The sequence below is a fragment of the Truncatella angustata genome, assembly GCF_020726525.1.
Source record: "Truncatella angustata strain MPI-SDFR-AT-0073 chromosome Unknown BKA67scaffold_1, whole genome shotgun sequence".
In the NCBI taxonomy this organism is placed as follows: domain Eukaryota; kingdom Fungi; phylum Ascomycota; class Sordariomycetes; order Amphisphaeriales; family Sporocadaceae; genus Truncatella; species Truncatella angustata.
Genome location: NW_025763381.1, coordinates 2,455,360 through 2,472,811, shown reverse-complemented (window position 1 = coordinate 2,472,811; position 17,452 = coordinate 2,455,360). Strand labels below are relative to the sequence as shown.

General features: G+C 50.5%; 7 protein-coding genes across 7 annotated transcripts; 2 read left to right on the top strand and 5 right to left on the bottom strand.

Annotated features, from left to right (window-relative positions):
* Window positions 1–115: 115 nt before the first annotated feature.
* On the bottom strand, window positions 116–1,453 carry BKA67DRAFT_545199 (uncharacterized protein). Its single transcript, XM_046101315.1, has 3 exons — window positions 969–1,453; window positions 723–914; window positions 116–664 (listed from the first exon to the last, which is right to left on the bottom strand). Exons 1-3 carry the CDS (start codon window positions 969–971, stop codon window positions 470–472), a joined length of 390 nt encoding a protein of 129 aa, XP_045963773.1. The 5' UTR covers window positions 972–1,453; the 3' UTR covers window positions 116–469.
* Window positions 1,454–3,211: 1,758 nt separating this feature from the next.
* Window positions 3,212–4,564, top strand: BKA67DRAFT_545197 (uncharacterized protein). The gene has a single exon (XM_046101314.1). The coding sequence runs from the start codon at window positions 3,581–3,583 to the stop codon at window positions 4,301–4,303; it is 723 nt and encodes a 240-aa protein (XP_045963772.1). The 5' UTR covers window positions 3,212–3,580; the 3' UTR covers window positions 4,304–4,564.
* Window positions 4,565–6,386: 1,822 nt separating this feature from the next.
* On the bottom strand, window positions 6,387–7,373 carry BKA67DRAFT_529784 (RING-like domain-containing protein; the record flags this gene model as incomplete). The annotated part of the gene is made up of 1 exon (XM_046099129.1): window positions 6,387–7,373. The coding sequence occupies one exon, from the start codon at window positions 7,371–7,373 to the stop codon at window positions 6,387–6,389; it is 987 nt and encodes a 328-aa protein (XP_045963771.1).
* Window positions 7,374–8,051: 678 nt separating this feature from the next.
* On the top strand, window positions 8,052–9,323 carry BKA67DRAFT_529783 (uncharacterized protein; the record flags this gene model as incomplete). The annotated part of the gene is made up of 1 exon (XM_046099128.1): window positions 8,052–9,323. One exon carries the CDS (start codon window positions 8,052–8,054, stop codon window positions 9,321–9,323), a length of 1,272 nt encoding a protein of 423 aa, XP_045963770.1.
* Window positions 9,324–10,151: 828 nt separating this feature from the next.
* On the bottom strand, window positions 10,152–11,902 carry BKA67DRAFT_589551 (Set1 complex component ash2; the record flags this gene model as incomplete). Its single annotated transcript, XM_046104480.1, has 2 exons — window positions 10,152–11,418; window positions 11,472–11,902. 2 exons carry the CDS (start codon window positions 11,900–11,902, stop codon window positions 10,152–10,154), a joined length of 1,698 nt encoding a protein of 565 aa, XP_045963769.1.
* A 1,171-nt stretch (window positions 11,903–13,073) lies between these two features.
* Window positions 13,074–13,956, bottom strand: BKA67DRAFT_21451 (uncharacterized protein). Its single transcript, XM_046095523.1, has 2 exons — window positions 13,579–13,956; window positions 13,074–13,512 (listed from the first exon to the last, which is right to left on the bottom strand). Exons 1-2 carry the CDS (start codon window positions 13,845–13,847, stop codon window positions 13,194–13,196), a joined length of 588 nt encoding a protein of 195 aa, XP_045963768.1. The 5' UTR covers window positions 13,848–13,956; the 3' UTR covers window positions 13,074–13,193.
* A 439-nt stretch (window positions 13,957–14,395) lies between these two features.
* Window positions 14,396–15,470, bottom strand: BKA67DRAFT_652860 (uncharacterized protein; the record flags this gene model as incomplete). Its single annotated transcript, XM_046106241.1, has 4 exons — window positions 14,396–14,629; window positions 14,679–15,081; window positions 15,146–15,362; window positions 15,452–15,470. 4 exons carry the CDS (start codon window positions 15,468–15,470, stop codon window positions 14,396–14,398), a joined length of 873 nt encoding a protein of 290 aa, XP_045963767.1.
* Between the last annotated feature and the right edge of the window lie 1,982 nt (window positions 15,471–17,452).

Sequence of the window (17,452 nt, the reverse complement as noted above, 5' to 3'; positions counted from 1 at the left end):
CTCACCGTTTCGGGCAAGCTGATTCCCATACGAGAAAACTGTCGTTTCTTGTGTTCAATAGTCACATTACCAGATACGATCACATGCCATCATCCCTAAGTCGCAATACGCTGTTCTCAATATTACGCTTTGTTGAACAACCTAGGAGTGTTTTGTCGTGTTGTTGTTGTTGTTGTTCTTCTTCTTCTTCTTCTTCTTCTTCTTCGTCTTGCTCAGAACCCGAATGCCTGCGCAAAGCCATTGACCTCATGGTCTCTTATGCATACAGGCGTCTTCAAGCTTGCTCCATTTCTCTCTGGATCTGCTGGTATTCTTGGTGCGGATCAGGCATCTTCCTCGCTCCGATATCCAGCAGGCACTTGATCGACGGCATGAGTCATAATTGCATCAGCCCCTATCTGTTGGGCGCGCTTTTGTCAGAGAGCCCTGATTGTTCTTGTTGACTTATGCTTGTGCAGTCGAAATGCGGTCAAGCGCCACGGCCACGACCTCTGCCTCTGCCTTGGCCTCGACCGCCCCGACCACCTCTCTCCCCTCCGCGGCCGCCATGATCTCCCCTCGAACCACCGCGCCCGCCTCTGAAGCCTCCATGCTGTCCTTGTTGCTGCTGCTGCTGCTCCTTGGCGATGTCAATGATGTCTTCTGGTACTCTGAGATATTTGATCTAACGCCAAGGTTAGCGGGCTCGTTCCACAATGGCTTCTGGTCGGGGGATGCTGTACGTTGTTGCCTTTTATGTAGACTTCGGGCAGTCGCACAAATCTGTCACCCTCCGGGCTGGTCTGGACCACCTCCTTCAGCGTCAAGTTCATCCATGTATCACATTGAACTAGGTGACCGTTGAGTGTTTCGCCATTCTTGAGCTCGACCAGCATCGGGTGGCCTTGCGCCGCATTGAGCAGACCGAGAGGCAGCTGTGCACGACTCTTGTTAATATGCATACAGTCTGGGCTTGGCTAGGGACATACCATGGTGCTGAGTCAGTAGATTGGTTGAATCGACGGCAGGCGGGACGTAGGGCGACAAAAGCTGCTCTCAACTGCCAATATCTCAGTTGTTGATCGCGAACGAGGCTTTCGGAGCTTGATGACGGAAAGCTCCAACGGAGGAGACGCAAGTTTTGGTGGGGCAATTGAATCGTCAGCCTCGCTGTCAATTCAATCTCATCTCCAGTTCCCGCAGCTTGGCAAAGGCCATGACCAAGACCGACCCAGTAGGTACATACATCCGTAACGTACATATTACACCGAGATGGTACATATTATTATGGGTAAGACAAGATAACGGCAGCTCTACGGATTACACAGTACGTACATAGTCTCGATAGTGTCATCCACCGCAAGGGCAGGCCAGTTCGACTAGTCTAACCTAGACCAGTCTAGTGTCAAACTCGATGTGCTTCTTCATTAGCGCTACGTCCGCATGCAACTGTTTTTCAGCGCATCGCTTCCGCCGAAATGCTCATGTCAGACACATCCCACTTCGCAACCAGCCCATCGGGATGTGCTCACTCTATATTACTGGACATGGCCCCCCTCAATGACGATGTTGCGGCAGATGTTTCTCCTCCGCGCTGTTGACCCTGGATCACAGGTGTTTCAAGGCCTTGGCATGCTGCTCTCTTAACCTCCTGCGCGCGACGTCTCAAGGTAATAGTCATGGTCACGGCCATGGTCATGGTCACGGCCATGGTCACGGTCATGGTCACGGTCAAAAAGTTTTGATCTCGCGCCACACTCCAACATCATGAACACGATGCGATGTATATGCAGGTGCAACATTTCACGACCAGGCTACTCGTACCAGAATGGATCAAACGACGTTAGTCTTTGCAATTTCTGAGTTCAATGGAGGGGATCTTCATTCCATTTCCTCGCGTCCTCGTGGCTCCCTCCTCTAGCCAATTCCACATGGGTTAGAGGACTCGTCAGCTAGTCACAGCTCATTGGCTCAATAGGCTCAGACCCCGGTCCACACAGGAGATAGGCTTGCGCAGCCTCAACTACCCACCCTGCGTAACAAGTCCTTGATTTGCTGCACCTTTCGCTCGTCTGTGTCCTCGTTTCTTGCACTTTCTAGGCATCCATCACTGTTCATTCTCCGGCTCTTTTTCTCTTGTGTGTATCCGCGCATCTGAGTGCATCAGATTGCAGTCTTGCCACGCTACCCGTCCCAAACAAATAACAAAATTGGAGGCAAAGTTGTTGGTTGCCTATAGACCATGCGCGGCCTTTTGAAGGCTGCCGTGTTGCTGGCGCCGGCGCTGGCAACAAGCCGATCCATTAAGCGAGACGAAGAAACACCATCGGCTTTCATCCGTTTGCAATTGCCCCACGTTGAGGATGATTCTGTCAAGGTCGAAACTACTCTCCGGTTCAGCGTGTTGGAATCCAAAGAATCATGTGGTTCTGGAAATGTTACTCTTAACGAACAGGCTCTTAGCCAGGATTCCGAGGGACTCGGCTCCGGTTCCGTCTCGACCGAGCAGGGTAGTCTTCTTATCGCCAGCTGGAAGTTCGCCTGTATAGACCTGGATGATACGCACAAGGAGCAAACCCTCGAGTTGCAAGTTGACTTCATTGATGGAAAAGAGGTCGAGGATGTTGGTTTCACTGTTCAGTTTCAGCAAAAAGGCGTACCATGGGTATCATACATTGAGGGCGCCGATTCTATCATCAAGGCCCCCAAGCTGGATTTCCTTCCCAAAAACCCTGCGGATGGCGAGTTTAACCCCGATCTGGCGGCCGAGCTGTTCGAGCTTGAGTCGATGAAAATGGCATTGGTCGAACTTGAGCAGGCCATCTTCATGAAAGAGCGCTTCTTGGCAGAGGCTTTTGGTGTTCAGGGTAAGCCATCAAAGATGGCCGAATGTGACAGCCTCAAGTGCATTTTCATGTCCATGTATGATAGCGTCAAGGGCGCTGCTGGCAAGTTCTACTCTAACGGAATGAGCGAAGAGGATTTCTTCGGCGGCCGCCACGGAGGCAAACATGGAAAGCCTGGCAAGCACCATGGCTTCCCAGGTTTCCCCCATCATGGGAACCATACTCATGGTAACGATACTCTACCTCCTCCCCACGGTCCTCCTCATTTCCCGCCCCCGTTCTGCCATTGTCCACCACCGCCGCCTCACCGTGGCCCTCCTCACCATGGTCCTCCTCACCACAAAGGACCGCATGACGGGCCCCATCATGGACCTCACGACGGACCCCACGACGGACCTCACGACGGACCTCACGACGGACCTCACGACGGATCTCACGATGGACCACACGATGGACCACACGATGGACCCCATGATGGACCCCACGATGAGCCTCCTCATGGTCCTCCTCACGGTCCTCCACATGGTGGCCCTAGCAACGGTGGCAAAGGCCCCGGCGGGAAGCCTCACCATGGGCCGCCTTCTGTGGACGGTCCAGAAAGTGCCCCTGGCGACTCCAACAGCGAAGTTTCGCGCCCTCCCCCACCATTTGGTGATCATGAAGGCGACTTCCCTCCCCCACCACCCCCTCCCTCGGAAGTTGAGGGTGATGGTTCAAAGAGCCCTGAGCATCCTCTGATTCATCTGGAAGGTGATATGCCGCCACCTCCGCCATTCAAGGGCGGTAAGGACCAGCCACCTCACGGACCTGTGGGCGATCATCATGGCCCGCCACCCATGCACGGTGGCCCCCACCACGGCGGACCGCCTTCGGGCTTCAACATTCATCACCCCATGCCTATCCTTCGCATCAGTGCTATCATTGTCACTTTAGGTCTGCTCTTCGCTGCCTTGCACACACGCTGCTTCACTGCCCGCCGCAAGGAAAGTCACCAATCATGTATGTCTCGCCGCCGCGAGTGTCGCGCTGCCCACCGAACTGGTTTTGCTGGTTTCGTGCAACGTGTGAGATTCGCCTTTGATCACCACGGTGCAGAAGACGAGGAGAAGGAGGCTATGATGCGCCAAGTTGGCGAGGAAGACACCGACTCCGATGCCATGTCGACCACTATGGAGCAGGACATTGAACAGTTTAGAAATGCAGCTAACATTGTCAGCGACATGGTCGCAGCCGAGGAGGGCCGATCTCCTAGAGGCGGCATGGTTCAATACTCGACTATTCCCGTTCCTCCTAGCCCACATACCGCGTTTGCAGACTATATGGTGCTCGATGAGGCGCTGCCTGCTTATGATGAGGCGGGTTCTAATGAGGGCACATTCGTGTCTGACGGCATGCGATTTTCTGAAAGCAGTACCTACGCTCCCAGCGTGAGTTCGGCTCATAGTTCGTTGGACGAGAACCTGGGTCGCAAGGAGTAGAGCTGTCTCAGATCAAGAGATGCATAATGGCTGGTGATACACAAGCACACTTTCGCTTTACAAACCTGTATATATTTCTTTTCATGTCATTGTTTCCGGGGGTATTAGCCAAGTCGATCTCGCCTACGGGCTGGCTTAGAGTAAGCATCAGAGAGTCTTTGCTTCCAATGCGACATCTTCTCGCACGTAATGTCATTTCATAGAGTCATTGTTATGATAATAACAAAATCAACACAAATCAAGTACCATCAAGTATTCAAACCCTCTTTCCAACCAGCTCCCCATGTACCTGCTTGACCCAGCAATCCCGGCACTAAAATATCAGGGATATCAGGCCGTCATACCATTTGTAAAAGACTTCTACACTGACAGAACAAGATACAAATTAATTTTTTATTTTGTTTTAAAAGGTTTGTTTTGTTTTGTAATCATAAACACGCTTCACGAGCTAGCTCAAGCGATAAATTGAGAAATCCTGTTTGGCAGACTTGAGAAGAAGTATGATATCCTCTGCGGAGAATGACCAAGGACCTGTCCCACGTGTTTGGAATGGACTTCTTCAATCTGAAATGTGTCTGCGTCAAGCCAACCTACAGGTACTACTTTCCTCGCTCTGCATTGACCAGCGTTGCATGGATACAAATCAATCGCGAATGCCATCGACAAGGATGGCTGGAAAGAACAACTTGGAAACATGCGGGCAAAAATGCTCGCATGCAAACAGATCTTCAATGAAGCAACCGACGCTCTCTACGATCAGTGCACATATATTTTCTACGAACGATATCCGATATTCGGAGGGATTTGCTCAATGGGGGTTAACGTAAATCTATCGCGGTTAAGGATAGCGCAACGAATCAGATTTATGCGCTTTTCATTGCTGTAAAATAGATCCCTTGTTTTCCTTGAAACATTCATTAAAAGGTTGGAAAAAATAGCCATCATGTTTTACACAACGCTTTCTATCAAGTGTTTCGCATCCGAGTATACGTAACGGCAAAATAACTCATTCTCGTCAGAAAGGTTCATTCCTCGACCATCATTGATGTTTCATCAGGAGGAGCGGCAGACTCTGAAAGCGTGTGGTTGTACTTTTCCAACGCATAGATGTGTGGAAGTGTCTGCCTTTGTCGGTATGCCTAATCATGTAGAATATTTCAAATCACTCCGAGTACGTTATGGATGACCTTAGGTTAGTATTTGACTGTATGGCCAATAGATGGCTCAATTGTGCCCAGGCACCTGTAAAGGACCTTGTTCTATCATCCTTTGAACATGATTGGCACTTGGTGCTCTAGATCTGAATACCTTCCGAAGATATTCGCGTTCTACCTGCTCCGCCATTTTCGGTTTCCGTGACTTCAATTTATCAGGTCTTTCACGTGCACCTACCTACCTGACACTTAAAACCTGCCATGTATCGCCAGTGATCTCCAGTCACCCAGAGTATGATAACTGATCGAGAATAACTCTCTCCACACCTTCAACTTATTATCGACGAGCAGTGTCCCCTTCAAAATGCGTATCGGTATAGTGGGACTTGCCACTGGAGCTGCGGCGCGAGATCTACAGCTACTGCTTCCCCTTATCTTACGGGAGAGCCGGGACCTAGTGTTCTATTGAAATTTGCCATTCTTGGAAGCCCCCTCTCAAACATCTGTTGCATCTGGAGCTAGAGGTTACGAAGCATTACCACTGGCCCCCCGGCTAGATGTCCTTCCGAACTTGACGCGACCAATATCCAAGCGCTCCTCACTGAACAAAGCCAGGGCTTGCCACGGTATTTTGAATTGAACGTACACGAGTCAATGCATGATGCGTTGGAAACGGTCAAACAAATGGTTGGCGAGTGCTTTGAGACGACTTAGCAGGATATGAGACTGTGGCCACGAGAGCAGAATAATAGTTGACAAGGTGGTCCAGATGTTTAGGTGGAATGGTTTTGTTAGTGTCGATTAACTCATTACCTTTGTTTGTCCCAAGGCAGAAAGGCTGGTTGCCAATGCTTATCGCTCTGACCTCTCAAACGCCGCGTATCATGCATGATTCGCTCCAATTTCTTCTGTCGGAACTGAGGTGTACTTTACTCGTCTTCTTCATCCATTTCGCCGTCTTCGTCTTGAATGATTTCCTCCATGAGGGATCCACGACCACCTGTCCTCCTATTGCCACGCTTATAAGCCTCTGTCTCAGTGACTGCTTTAAGCCCTACGAAATGCTTCCCTGACCATGCGGTGGAACACCTGGGGCATGCTTTGTCCCTTCTGGTCCGCCAGAAGGCCTCCTCACATATGTCGTGTATACGGACGTTGCAGTCTCGGTCTGCACATCTTTGTCCCACTGTGACGATCTCTTTGCAGGCCTCGCAGAACTTGATCCGCTGCCAATCATCCGGACCCAAGTCGGGATCGTTGTATGCATCTACCAGCCACGTGCGAAGCTCCATCAGCGCTCGAGGACTAAGACTGTAGAATCCGTCTCGGCTCTTCTCAAACCAGCCCTCTTCCACCAGTGCCGCCAGGACAGCTGAAACTTCGGATGTCTTGATACTCTTGACGCCACCCTGTGTAGCTTGTGCCTGTTCCTCTCCGTCTACGACCACGCTTTCGTCGGCGTCTTGCCTCGGGGCATGCCTGAACTTGTTTGCTTGCATACTGTCGATGGACATGACCTCCATACGGCGGGTGTTGTAGTTCTCGAACATGGCATCGATAACCCTCTTGACGAAGGCAATCTGGTCCGGAGTATGTAAGGTGGCTAGCTGGGTCATGGCATCCGAGGTTGTGTTCACAACGGCATAGACACGTTCTTTACGAACTTGGTGCAGAGTGTTGCGGATTTCATAGTCGAAATGGGAGACTGCTTCTTGGGCTGCAGCTATGTAAGCGGCGAAGACTTCTTGTGATAACTCGCTTGGATCGACGCGTTCGTCGGCATCGTGCTGTGCTGTGAGAATGTTGGCGAGAATTGGTTTGGCTTCACGGTATGTGATGGTGCCCCGGGCCATGAGTGCTTGTAGGAAGGCCCGATTGCTGTCATCGTAGTCTGGTGGTATTATGCCTCCGTCCATGATGTCTGCTTAGCGGGAGGATCGCGTTGAAGATTAAAAATGGCTGATTGAGTCTCATGCATCTACAAAACCTGTAGACCGTAGTGTCCCGGGGAGAATATGTTTGCTACTATTAACATTAACTGCTGTGCGTTGCGAGACGCGTCGGAAAGTGCTGAACTCTCTATCTCCCCGTAAGTTACGTATCTTGCGTTTGTCGCGTAGATTGATTTCAGCACAAAGAGCTGCACAACACGTTGCATATTACTTGTGCATGGCCAACGACCCCACGGTGGGGTAGATAATCTACATACTGACTAAGTAGCTCCTGTCGGCACTTTGCCGCTGCCATCCCGGTCTAGACCCTCTCGAGGCCCTCCTTCAACCCCTCTATTTCTCGCTCAAAGCTCGCGCCACAAGTGACAGTGGCAGTGCAACTATGACGACGGTTAAGCGACATGTGAACTCGAACGCGAAACAAGCTGACGGGACGGTTGGCTGGACGGGCGAAGGCCTCCCGGGGGAGACCAGCCAGACTGCAAGCGATCTTGACGTGTCGCCTCACATAAAACACGGTCCAGGCCTACCTCCTCGTACCCTCCACACTTCTGACAATATCCCTTCCTTCCCAAATTTGCACAGCACCTGGATTAATCTCAGGTTCCCACCTTGAAGAGACCGCCACACACTACCGCCAACATGCTTGAGTACTTCACTTACAAGAAGGTGAAGAAGCACCGCACACAGAAAGACGAGAGGGAGCGCCTCGCAAAAGAAGCGGAGTCCGCCAAGTCACCCCAACCCCAGGGCGCCTCAACGCCTACAGGCCCAACCATGGTCTCCAAGCCTGCGGGCCAGCCTCTTGGTACTCCTCTACTCACCGAGCAAGATGAGAAGTTTCTCGAGCGCCTCACATCTCCAGATGGCCGCTTAGGTGACGACGACGACGAAGGTCCTCCACCTCCATTGCCTCCTCGCGTTCCTACACCAGTCTTCAACTGGGATAGTGATGCCGAGAGCGCAGAGAGCCAGAAGCTCCAGGGCAAGGGCAAGGGCAAGGGCAAGGGCCAAAATAAGGAAAATGTAATTAAACCTGCAAACAGCCGGTTTTCGGTCATTACGAACCTTGGACGCTCGATATCCTTGCGCAAAAAGCCCACAGCAAACAGCGCCCTGGCGCCCAACTCATCGGCTGTTCCGGAGCAAGAGATTCAGAGGGAGGAGACAGACATCAGCAAAGTTCTCGACGACCTGAATCTATCGGCTCAGAACAACAAGGTCTTCTCCCTTTCGGCTGAGTCCACCGAGATGGTTCGCAAGTTTAACCTGGTCTTGAAGGACATCGTCAATGGAGCGCCCACCGCATACCAAGACCTCGTCAACCTTCTCGAGGACCGTGACGGCATTCTTGCTAAGAACTACGAGAAACTGCCCAAGTCGCTCAAGAAGCTAGTCACACAGCTACCCACCAAGCTGTCGTCGACACTTGCCCCTGAGCTCTTGGCTGTAGCTGCGGAGGCGCAAGGTCTCAATAGTCAGGACGCGGCAAAGGGCGGTTTGAAGGGTGCTGCCAAGAGCTTCCTCTCGCCCAAGAGTCTTCAGGATCTGGTCACGAAGCCTGGTGCCGTTGCCGGCTTGTTGAAGAGCATTGTAAACGTTCTCAAAACGAGATGGCCTGCTTTCATGGGCACGAGCGTGCTATGGAGTGTGGCGGTGTTCTTGCTTCTTTCATGCCTCTGGTATTGTCATAAGCGTGGCCGTGAAACAAGACTCGAGAAGGAGGCTGCAGACAATGACGATCCTCTGAATGGAATCGACCGTGTCGAGGAACTGCCTGATGATCCCCAGTTGCCGGCGCCTGGCCAGGGCACGACTAGCCAGACTTTGCCAATACCGCGGGCTAACACTCAGAGGACAAAGTCGGCATCACCGGTGCGAAAACCTGTGCCCGTGTCGGCCAGCAGGAAATGATGATGAGTTATGATATTGTATTGATACCCCTTTCTGCAATGTGATTAGTTGCGCGGCACAAGGATGACACGCGAGCGGTCGGGACAGTAATAAAACGATCGCGGTACAAGCTGCACCTAGTTTATTGCATTTACACCAGCAAAAACGAGGGCTGTGTAACAAACCCATAGTGTTTGAGCACAACCCTCTTATTCCATATTTTCCCCTGCGAATTAATAAACGATGACATTCGAGTATGTCATCAAACACATTATCCAATATCAGAATGTGTTTTAGGATCTATGCGAGCGGACTTAACTTACCATGCATTGCCTCGTGACAAATTGTGACACTTGCTCGAAACCAGTCAACCGGAACCTTGCGGATCTGGTTTCCCATCCTACCAAGCATCATCGCAATCTAGGATGTCCATATTAATCCTACAACAACACTTGGGCAATTTCGAGAAGTTTGTTTTATATATCCTGTCATTGTACGATGCAAAAAAGTAACAAGGACATTGATCGAAAAGGCAAAACATTCGTTCGAATCGCGGAACGAGTAGTTTCATTCGTGTTCAGACTTCGCGGCCCTTCCGCTGGCTAAATTGTGCACGTCTAGACGCCAATGACTCCTCATTCCTCCATAGCCGATGGTAAGGTATACTGACCCGCAGGCGCCCTGGCTTTTTTTTCTTCTCTATTCACGACCTTGAAGGCAGATCTACGTCGTCTGTGAACTCGGAAGGATGGGCGTTCCTCTGAACACATCTCTCTCGGGGGAACGCCCTTCGTCGGCTGCCCTGAGCTCTCGTATCCGTTTGGGTATGGCAGATGATACGAGACGACCCTAATCATCCTGTACCAGCTCTTTGATCTCCTCTCTGCCCGGCGCAATGTCCACGCTGACGTCGGCCTTCTCGTCGCGGCCACCCGTCCGGTCAATGACCTTGGCGCCGTCCTGCATCCAGAAGTCGACCTCGTCCACGATATCCGCCACGATGTCCTCGACAATCTGCTCGGTATAGCGGTCCTCGATGGGCTGGAGCTTGTCCCGGGAGGCGGGTCCATTGTCGGCCACTTTACCCGAGTCATCCGTCATCTCCACATCTTCGTTGTTGGGCCCCGATGAGGGCGAGTAGCCAGGGGGAGGGTACCAGAAGTCAGGCCCAAAGTTAACCTCTGCTGCGCCGCCTCTAAAGACACTGATGGCAGGGTAGTACCCGAGCATGCCGTCGTCGAGACCGTCTCGGGCGCCAACTTGAGCTTGTGGCTTTGACGCCGGCGGTAAGAAGGCGAGAAGATTCGTAAAGGGTGTGCCCATTAGGACGCCGTTCTTGTAGATTTTGATGGACGAGTTCGGGAGTGTGCGCAGTGCGGGCACGGGGTGTAGAGGATTTGGCGTGTCCGACGAATTGTTAGCCGAACCAGATGCGCCAACCGGCGATGGATTCATGAGGTCCTCGAGCTCTTTCGTGCTGTGGTAGTCGATCTTCTCGAAGTAGATGTGTGCTTTGAAGCGGATGGGGATGCGATCGCGCACAATGTTTGGTCCCTCGGCTGTGGGCCCATCGTCGTCTGTAAGATCCACTGCTGGGTTGTATTGACCCTGGACAACCTTGCGATGCAGCTGCTCCGAAGGCAGCTGTATCTCCAGTCCGATGACGTCGCCTTCTGCAATGTCCTCGCCTGGTGGAAAGAAGGCTTTCGGGCGCGACATGTGCACCTTCTCGCCCTCGACGTCTCGGATGCCGTAGCTGTAGGCATCAAAGCCGACAGGGGCATCCAAGGAAGCTTCTCGTCTAGCAAACCCCAGACGTACGTGCCCATGTGACTCGACTTTTGCACCTTCGGCCCTCTTCAATGTGCCTCTGGTGATCTTGCACTCCCAATACCACCTGCCTTGCCGTACGGCCACGTTCGCTCTCGCCATTCGATATCCCTTGTCTGTGGTGATATGCCTCCCCGACTGGTCGAGAAACATGTGTGTTGCGGCATCCTCGAAGCTGATGTGCGCGCCACACGGTTCGGGCTCCGTTTGACGATAGTAGAAGGATGAAGGGAAAGCCGGATCAGCTATGCAATGCAGGTAGTGGAAGTTCTTCTTATTGTAGACACTGATTGCAGGTTAGAACCCTTCTGCGACACAAAACTTGCACATGCGACTCACTGCTCCGAGATCTCGTGGAACTCGATCGCAGACCCGTCCGGTGCGGGCACATTGTGGTGATGTGTGAAGACAGGGCCCCGAGCCGGCTCAAAGTCGGACGGCTTTGGCGGTGCTAGCTTGTAGCGCAGAGGCGACGACTCGTTCGGGGGTGCCTCCTTGCTGCTCCTGCCTCTGGGCTCTGGTGTGGCTCTCGAGCTCCCGGGCTCGGCGATGGTGACGCCCTTGCTCTCGCGCTTCTTGAGCGACTCCTTCTTGGCACGCTTCTCTCGGGCCATGGCTGGTATGTCATCATGGGATTGCGTCTTGGCAAGTTTGGGTTCTGGGTTCGGGTTCAATGGCGACGAGACGGCAGGCACATGGTCGTCTTCGAGTGCCCGTTTCTGAGGCAGCGAAGTGGCAGAGTTGGGATTGCTGCCGGCTGGGGGGTTCATTGTTGCATTGGGCGTTGGATCCCGTTTTGGGGTATCTGCGTCCGTCGCCATTGTGGCAACTACTCTGAGTATACAATCGAACTAGCAAACAAAAGGTGTATACGACCACGCGGTGTCTAAGCTATGTACAGAATCAAAAGTCAACTGGCGCAAGTTGAGGCTCGGCGGCACGTCGCATCGCGCTGCTGCTGGACGCGCCCGTCGCAAAAGTTTAGTGGACCAGCTCCTGCACACCCTCCACTAGACATCCTGGCTGGAATGGGGAAGACAGTCGCTTGAGTGACAGATTGTGCTGAATATTAGAACTAGACTAAGAAATAGGTAGTTGTCCAGGCTTTTCAGATTCAGGAAGGACAAATTGGTATGGAAAAATCAAATCAAAAAAGGGCTCTCAGATATGCAATGGCTACCTAGCCCCAAGCTATTGGCAACCTCGACAAGAGCAACCAACCAACCCACGGAGTGCAGTCGGAGTCGAGGTAAGGTGCTGTGACGAAAAAGGAGCCAGAAAACAGTTGCAAAAAGAGAGAAATCCCTGTTTACAGGAACTAATGGTTATGTTTTCCATCGACCATCACGGGACCTTTACAGATGTTAGTGGGTTGTCTGCGGACATGTGTGTTCGGTTCTAACTTACTCGAACCCGCAACCTTGGACTATCTTTGGACAAGCCTTGATAGGAGGTCCACGCGCTACCATCTATGGAGATGTTAATTGGGGCCCTTCAGATTTCTTGAAAGCTGGGAAGCTACTTACTGCGCCAAACGGCCAATTGTGGCAATTTTGTTTGTTAATGCAATACAATACACATGGAATTGTACGTTTAGATTCCCCGAATTCTACCCTGCGCAGCGCGACATCGTGTACCATCTCCCAAAACACCTCCACACAAGCGAGACTGCACGAGAATGCTCACATTTACGTCAAATGCAACGACCGTACCATTACTTCATTTGCATACCATGTCCACACGGGAAGGCGGCGAGATAACTCCGACGGAAATGCAACTGGTCGCTCAACGATATTCAAGTAAATCGGCAATTGATCCATGAGGGCAGCAGTGAGTGGTCCTCTTAGTAGTCACACCACTGTTATACGAGGCTTGAGCCTTTTTTCTTTCTTTTTTCTTCTATGGAAACGAAAGCCAGTGTCGTATTCTACACGTTCAATTTGCAAAGACCAAACAAAGTGTGTCATTCTCATGGCAAGCTTATCTGATGACATGTGTTTACAATGTCTAGCTGCAGTCATGTACATACAACAGAATATACAGCACACCTCCATATTAGCTTCAACACTTCGTCGTAGTCGCTGCCGATACAGGAAGATACATGCAAACCGCGCTCGCATAGTCTCCATCATGGCTGATACTCAGCGCTGCACTCAAAATCTGTGAAGTCCCTTCGATACGTATTACCGCGGTGGGAGGGCCGCTGTTGTTAAGTAGCTGCGGCGACGACCCAAATTCTGGATTAGCCTCATGCTTCGGGCCCTCTGCAACATTCATTTTTGCACTTCGCAATATACCAGGATTGCTGACAATCTGTATGTTCTCAAAATTGAGTCTGTGGTGGGGAAAGGCTTTTATTGCAGCTTCCTTGGCTGCGAATCTATGATTTGTGTCAGAGCTCTACAGTCGCTTTAGCGTGGTTGAGAGGAGAGGCGGCGCGACTCACCGGCCCGCCAGGTACTCGGCAGCTTTCCAGAATCTGGGATCTCTGGACGTCGCCGACGACGTAGTTCCCTCACTCTGAGATGCAATCTTTCCCTGGTGCGCGAAGACAACTTCAAATATTGACGTGGGCCTGGGCTTTCGTCGCTCGGTCTCTGTCAGTACGCGCTCGATGAACCTGGGTCCGCGCTTCGAGGTGAGGATTCTGTAAATTCTTGGAATATGGCAGATGTCGTGTCCAAGCCCCATGGGAATGGAGCCGCAATTCGCCATTTTCGGGTCTGATATGATAACACGAGTGAGAGTCGAGGTGTTGAGGCCTTGTCTTACGAGTGTACTTCAAGCAGTGTGTACTTCGAGCAGTGAGTGCCAAAAAACTTCTGTTGTCGCTAGTCTCAGCGGGTATCAATTGGGAAGTCATTAATTGCACCAGCACTCCCAGCAATCACCTTCATAGTATCCTGTACATCACATCTTCTTTGCAGTTAAAATATTCCATAATTTTCAATTCGATCTCAGTTTTTTCTTAAAAGCAATTCAAATATCCGCTACAATCTCTTTCCACGGTCGACCCCATAGTTAAGAACCAGGTAGAGACTGGGGCATTAGGGCGCCACTGAACAAGAACTCCTGCCTTTTCACTCAATCCTAAACGCCGTGTCCAGACATGCAAGAAATTCAGCCAATAACGGACCAAAAAAACGATGAGCTGGGGAGGATATCGAAACCATGCTAAGCGTAACGGATTAGACGAGTTGTCGCGAGATCACTTTGGTAGCACAGCGAAGCAAACAACTTCAAAGCAAATCCGTAATAATGCTTTAGTTGTTCTCGTCGCGGAGAAGAGGCGCACGCTCGGTGTCGGCCTCCACTTGTCTCCGCCAGCCGAAATCCTTGCCAGTGGCAGCTGGAACAGCAACACCAACGGTAGCGACAAAGAGCGTGGCCATGATGGTAAATGCGAAGATCCACTGGAAGGCAATGAATTGTCTGAGGAACTGGCTGACACCGATAGCTGCTGAGAGGACGCTGAGGTTGAAACCCATGGTGTAATCCTGCGGCCAAGTTAGTACAAGTCATGCATGAACTAGCGGCAGTCGTTACCTTGTACGCAACAATGTAGAACAAGCCGTAGACAAGGATCGACCAGATAAAGACGTTGCCAAAGATTCGAGCGACCAAGGAGGCAGCATGTGGCACCATGATGGCTCCGTTCCAGTAGATGGCCACGAAAGCCCATGCGAGCGGGCCTGAGACTACAGCCTCATGAATAAACCGAGCATAAGCTGGGTGGCGGAAGTAGAGCGATGTCAAATTAACAAAGTTGAGGATGAGAATCAACTCGGCCCAGCCAAAATAGCTTCGCACAAAAAGCATGACAAACGCGAACTGGAAGAGATTATTGAGAATGAAGTGACTGCCGACGGCGGCGGCGGCGTTGAGCGTGTCAACATTGGCGGAGAAGAGGTGGGCGATATAACCACCCTGAAGGATGAACAGAACAATCCTGATAATTGCAATCGGTAAGTAGTCTTGTAAAACGTCATCAACGCCCAATACCAACTGCTTACCAGTAAACACTAGCGATAACCTTGTTCAAACGGAAAGCTGTAAGATGAAGATCATTCTGTTCCCATATTGTGTGTCCAGAGAAGGAGCCATCGTGAGGCCTACTGAAGGTATAGTAGAACGTGACTGCGATTGACAAGATCCATGTAAGGGTGGTGAAAACTTTATAGGCGAGAATTGCGTTCTTATCATGAGAATCGCGCTTAGAGAACGGGTTGACTGCAAAATGTTGTTAGCAAGACCTGGTTCATCAAACCTCTTCGCAAGAAGACAATGGATGCTATGCTAATGAACATAGACACACATACTCTGATGAACGCGCTCCATGTTGGATAATTGTTCGACCGTCAATTGCTATAGTCAATAGTTCTTGAAAGGGTTCTAAATCGTTTAGCTCCTGCGCAAGAATGATGTAGGAGGCAAAAATATGTAAATCACGAGATCTCATACGGTTTTAAAGTAGACTGCTCGTGCTTGAATTGTACTCATGTATTGGTGGGGTAGAATCACGGGCACTATTATGCACCTTGCCAAAAGGCTGCATATATTTGCGGGGAAAGAAGACGACGCAGTGACGTTGGTGGGCGCATCTTGCGTTTTGGGAGATGATCCTAAAAGCAGGGAAACTTGGTTGTGCATCTCGCAGGCTCATTCTCTTCTTGGAGTGGCACACTGGTAGATTCGTCGGAGATGCGCCGGTAATTGTAGTACAGACAGTTCATTTCGAATCTCATTCACCGCTTCAAATGTCGATATAATTGGCGATTATAGTCTAGTACGTTGCCTTCTACTTTGCAGCATTTGTGCCTGGCATTCGAGCATTAGAATGGCCACACTACTAAGAGGACGGTCCCTTTAAGCCACATGCACGGGAACATAACCATTTGGGGTCACATGCATAGAGTTTCATGCAAGCAGCTAAAACCCCTGATGAAGCTCCATAAACAATTTCCAATTTTCTCTCTACGCGTACAATCATGAAACTTGACGGGAAGCACGTTGTAGGATCATTTCGTCATAGTACCGGTATGTGCCAAGAGCGAGGCAATCGATTATGTGCAACAGAGGGGTCTATTGAGCTGCTGACGTTTGTACTGAACCAGGCGTAACAAGGCATTAACTGATGTCGCTAAGGCCTCGCCTCCGCTGGGGCGATGTTAAGTTATAAAGCACTGGGCGTTCGAACATCGAGATTGATAAAAGCTTCTGGAGGATCACGAGTTGAATTTGGCCGGCCATGTGCCGTCGCTGAGTATCAATATTACAGAATCCCTATAAAGTACACAGACTCACTTACACAGACCGCGAAAGTCCTTGAACAATTGATCATTACAAGTAAAATAAGTTGATGTCACCAGCATGACAAGCTGCTATTAGCCCTGTAAAAACAAAAACAGAAACATTACAATGTATCTAATTATTGTGAGTCCCCGGCTTGGATGGCGGAGACTTTGCTCCAAGCAGCTCTACCGTTTGTTGCTAGCCATGCAGTCCCCTGTAATCAATTGTATGTACAAGCGCCTTCAATTGTGGGGTTCGTGATTCCTATCCACAACTGTTCAACTGCATATACTGTATGTATATGTCTTTTATTTCAACGATCACTCCGATACCCTATAAGAAAATGGTGTGAATTTAATTGAATCATGTCAGACTATACAGAGTTAGATTTATTGTATTAGGATAACGCAACCTCCCTTAGCTAACCCTTGAACCCTCAATGACTGATCACCACCCACCCCAGCCTCTATACATGTGAATCGTTGGAGTCTCTATTGAGACCTCTAATACGTACTATCTAATCTGCCACGACATTATTCATGTGTGGCTCTAATCCAGTTAGACAGTCTGTTAACTGGTCACTCCAGAGCCTAGACCAGCTTGAAAATATGCCAGCAATCATAGCGACGGTGGTATCATCCACTTGAATCATCTTAGAGCCCCCGAGAACGTTGCGTCTAGATTTTCATTCTAAGAGATGTGGCTGTGATATGTGAAAGGTAAGCCCCAGTGACTCCAGTCCTGTTGCTCTATGGATCGGTATTACCCAAACACACAACTGATGGCATCCAGACGGTTCTCTTCATAAACTAAAGTTCGCCAGCTATACTCCGAAATGAGGTCGCCTACGAAATATGGCAATTAGGAATATTCGATTGTGTCTCTATCGAGGGTATCATGTCTATGGACAGGAAATTGGACTTCAGAATAATTGCATACTCATTACCTCGTAACATTAATAGCAGTATCTACCTTTACAAACGGCCCATAGAAGAGGGTATGCTAGTCACACCTCTTTCAAAATACAA

Coding starts and splice junctions, on each gene's coding strand:
- BKA67DRAFT_545199 (XM_046101315.1), bottom strand. Junction 665..722: donor TCTACATAAAAGGCAACAAC/GTACAGCATCCC, acceptor CCTTGGCGTTAG/ATCAAATATCTCAGAGTACC.
- BKA67DRAFT_545197 (XM_046101314.1), top strand. CDS start 3,581: ATGCCGCCACCTCCGCCATTCAAGGGCGGTAAGGACCAGCCACCTCAC.
- BKA67DRAFT_21451 (XM_046095523.1), bottom strand. CDS start 13,847: ATGGCGAATTGCGGCTCCATTCCCATGGGGCTTGGACACGACATCTGC. Junction 13,513..13,578: donor GCCGAGTACCTGGCGGGCCG/GTGAGTCGCGCC, acceptor CACAAATCATAG/ATTCGCAGCCAAGGAAGCTG.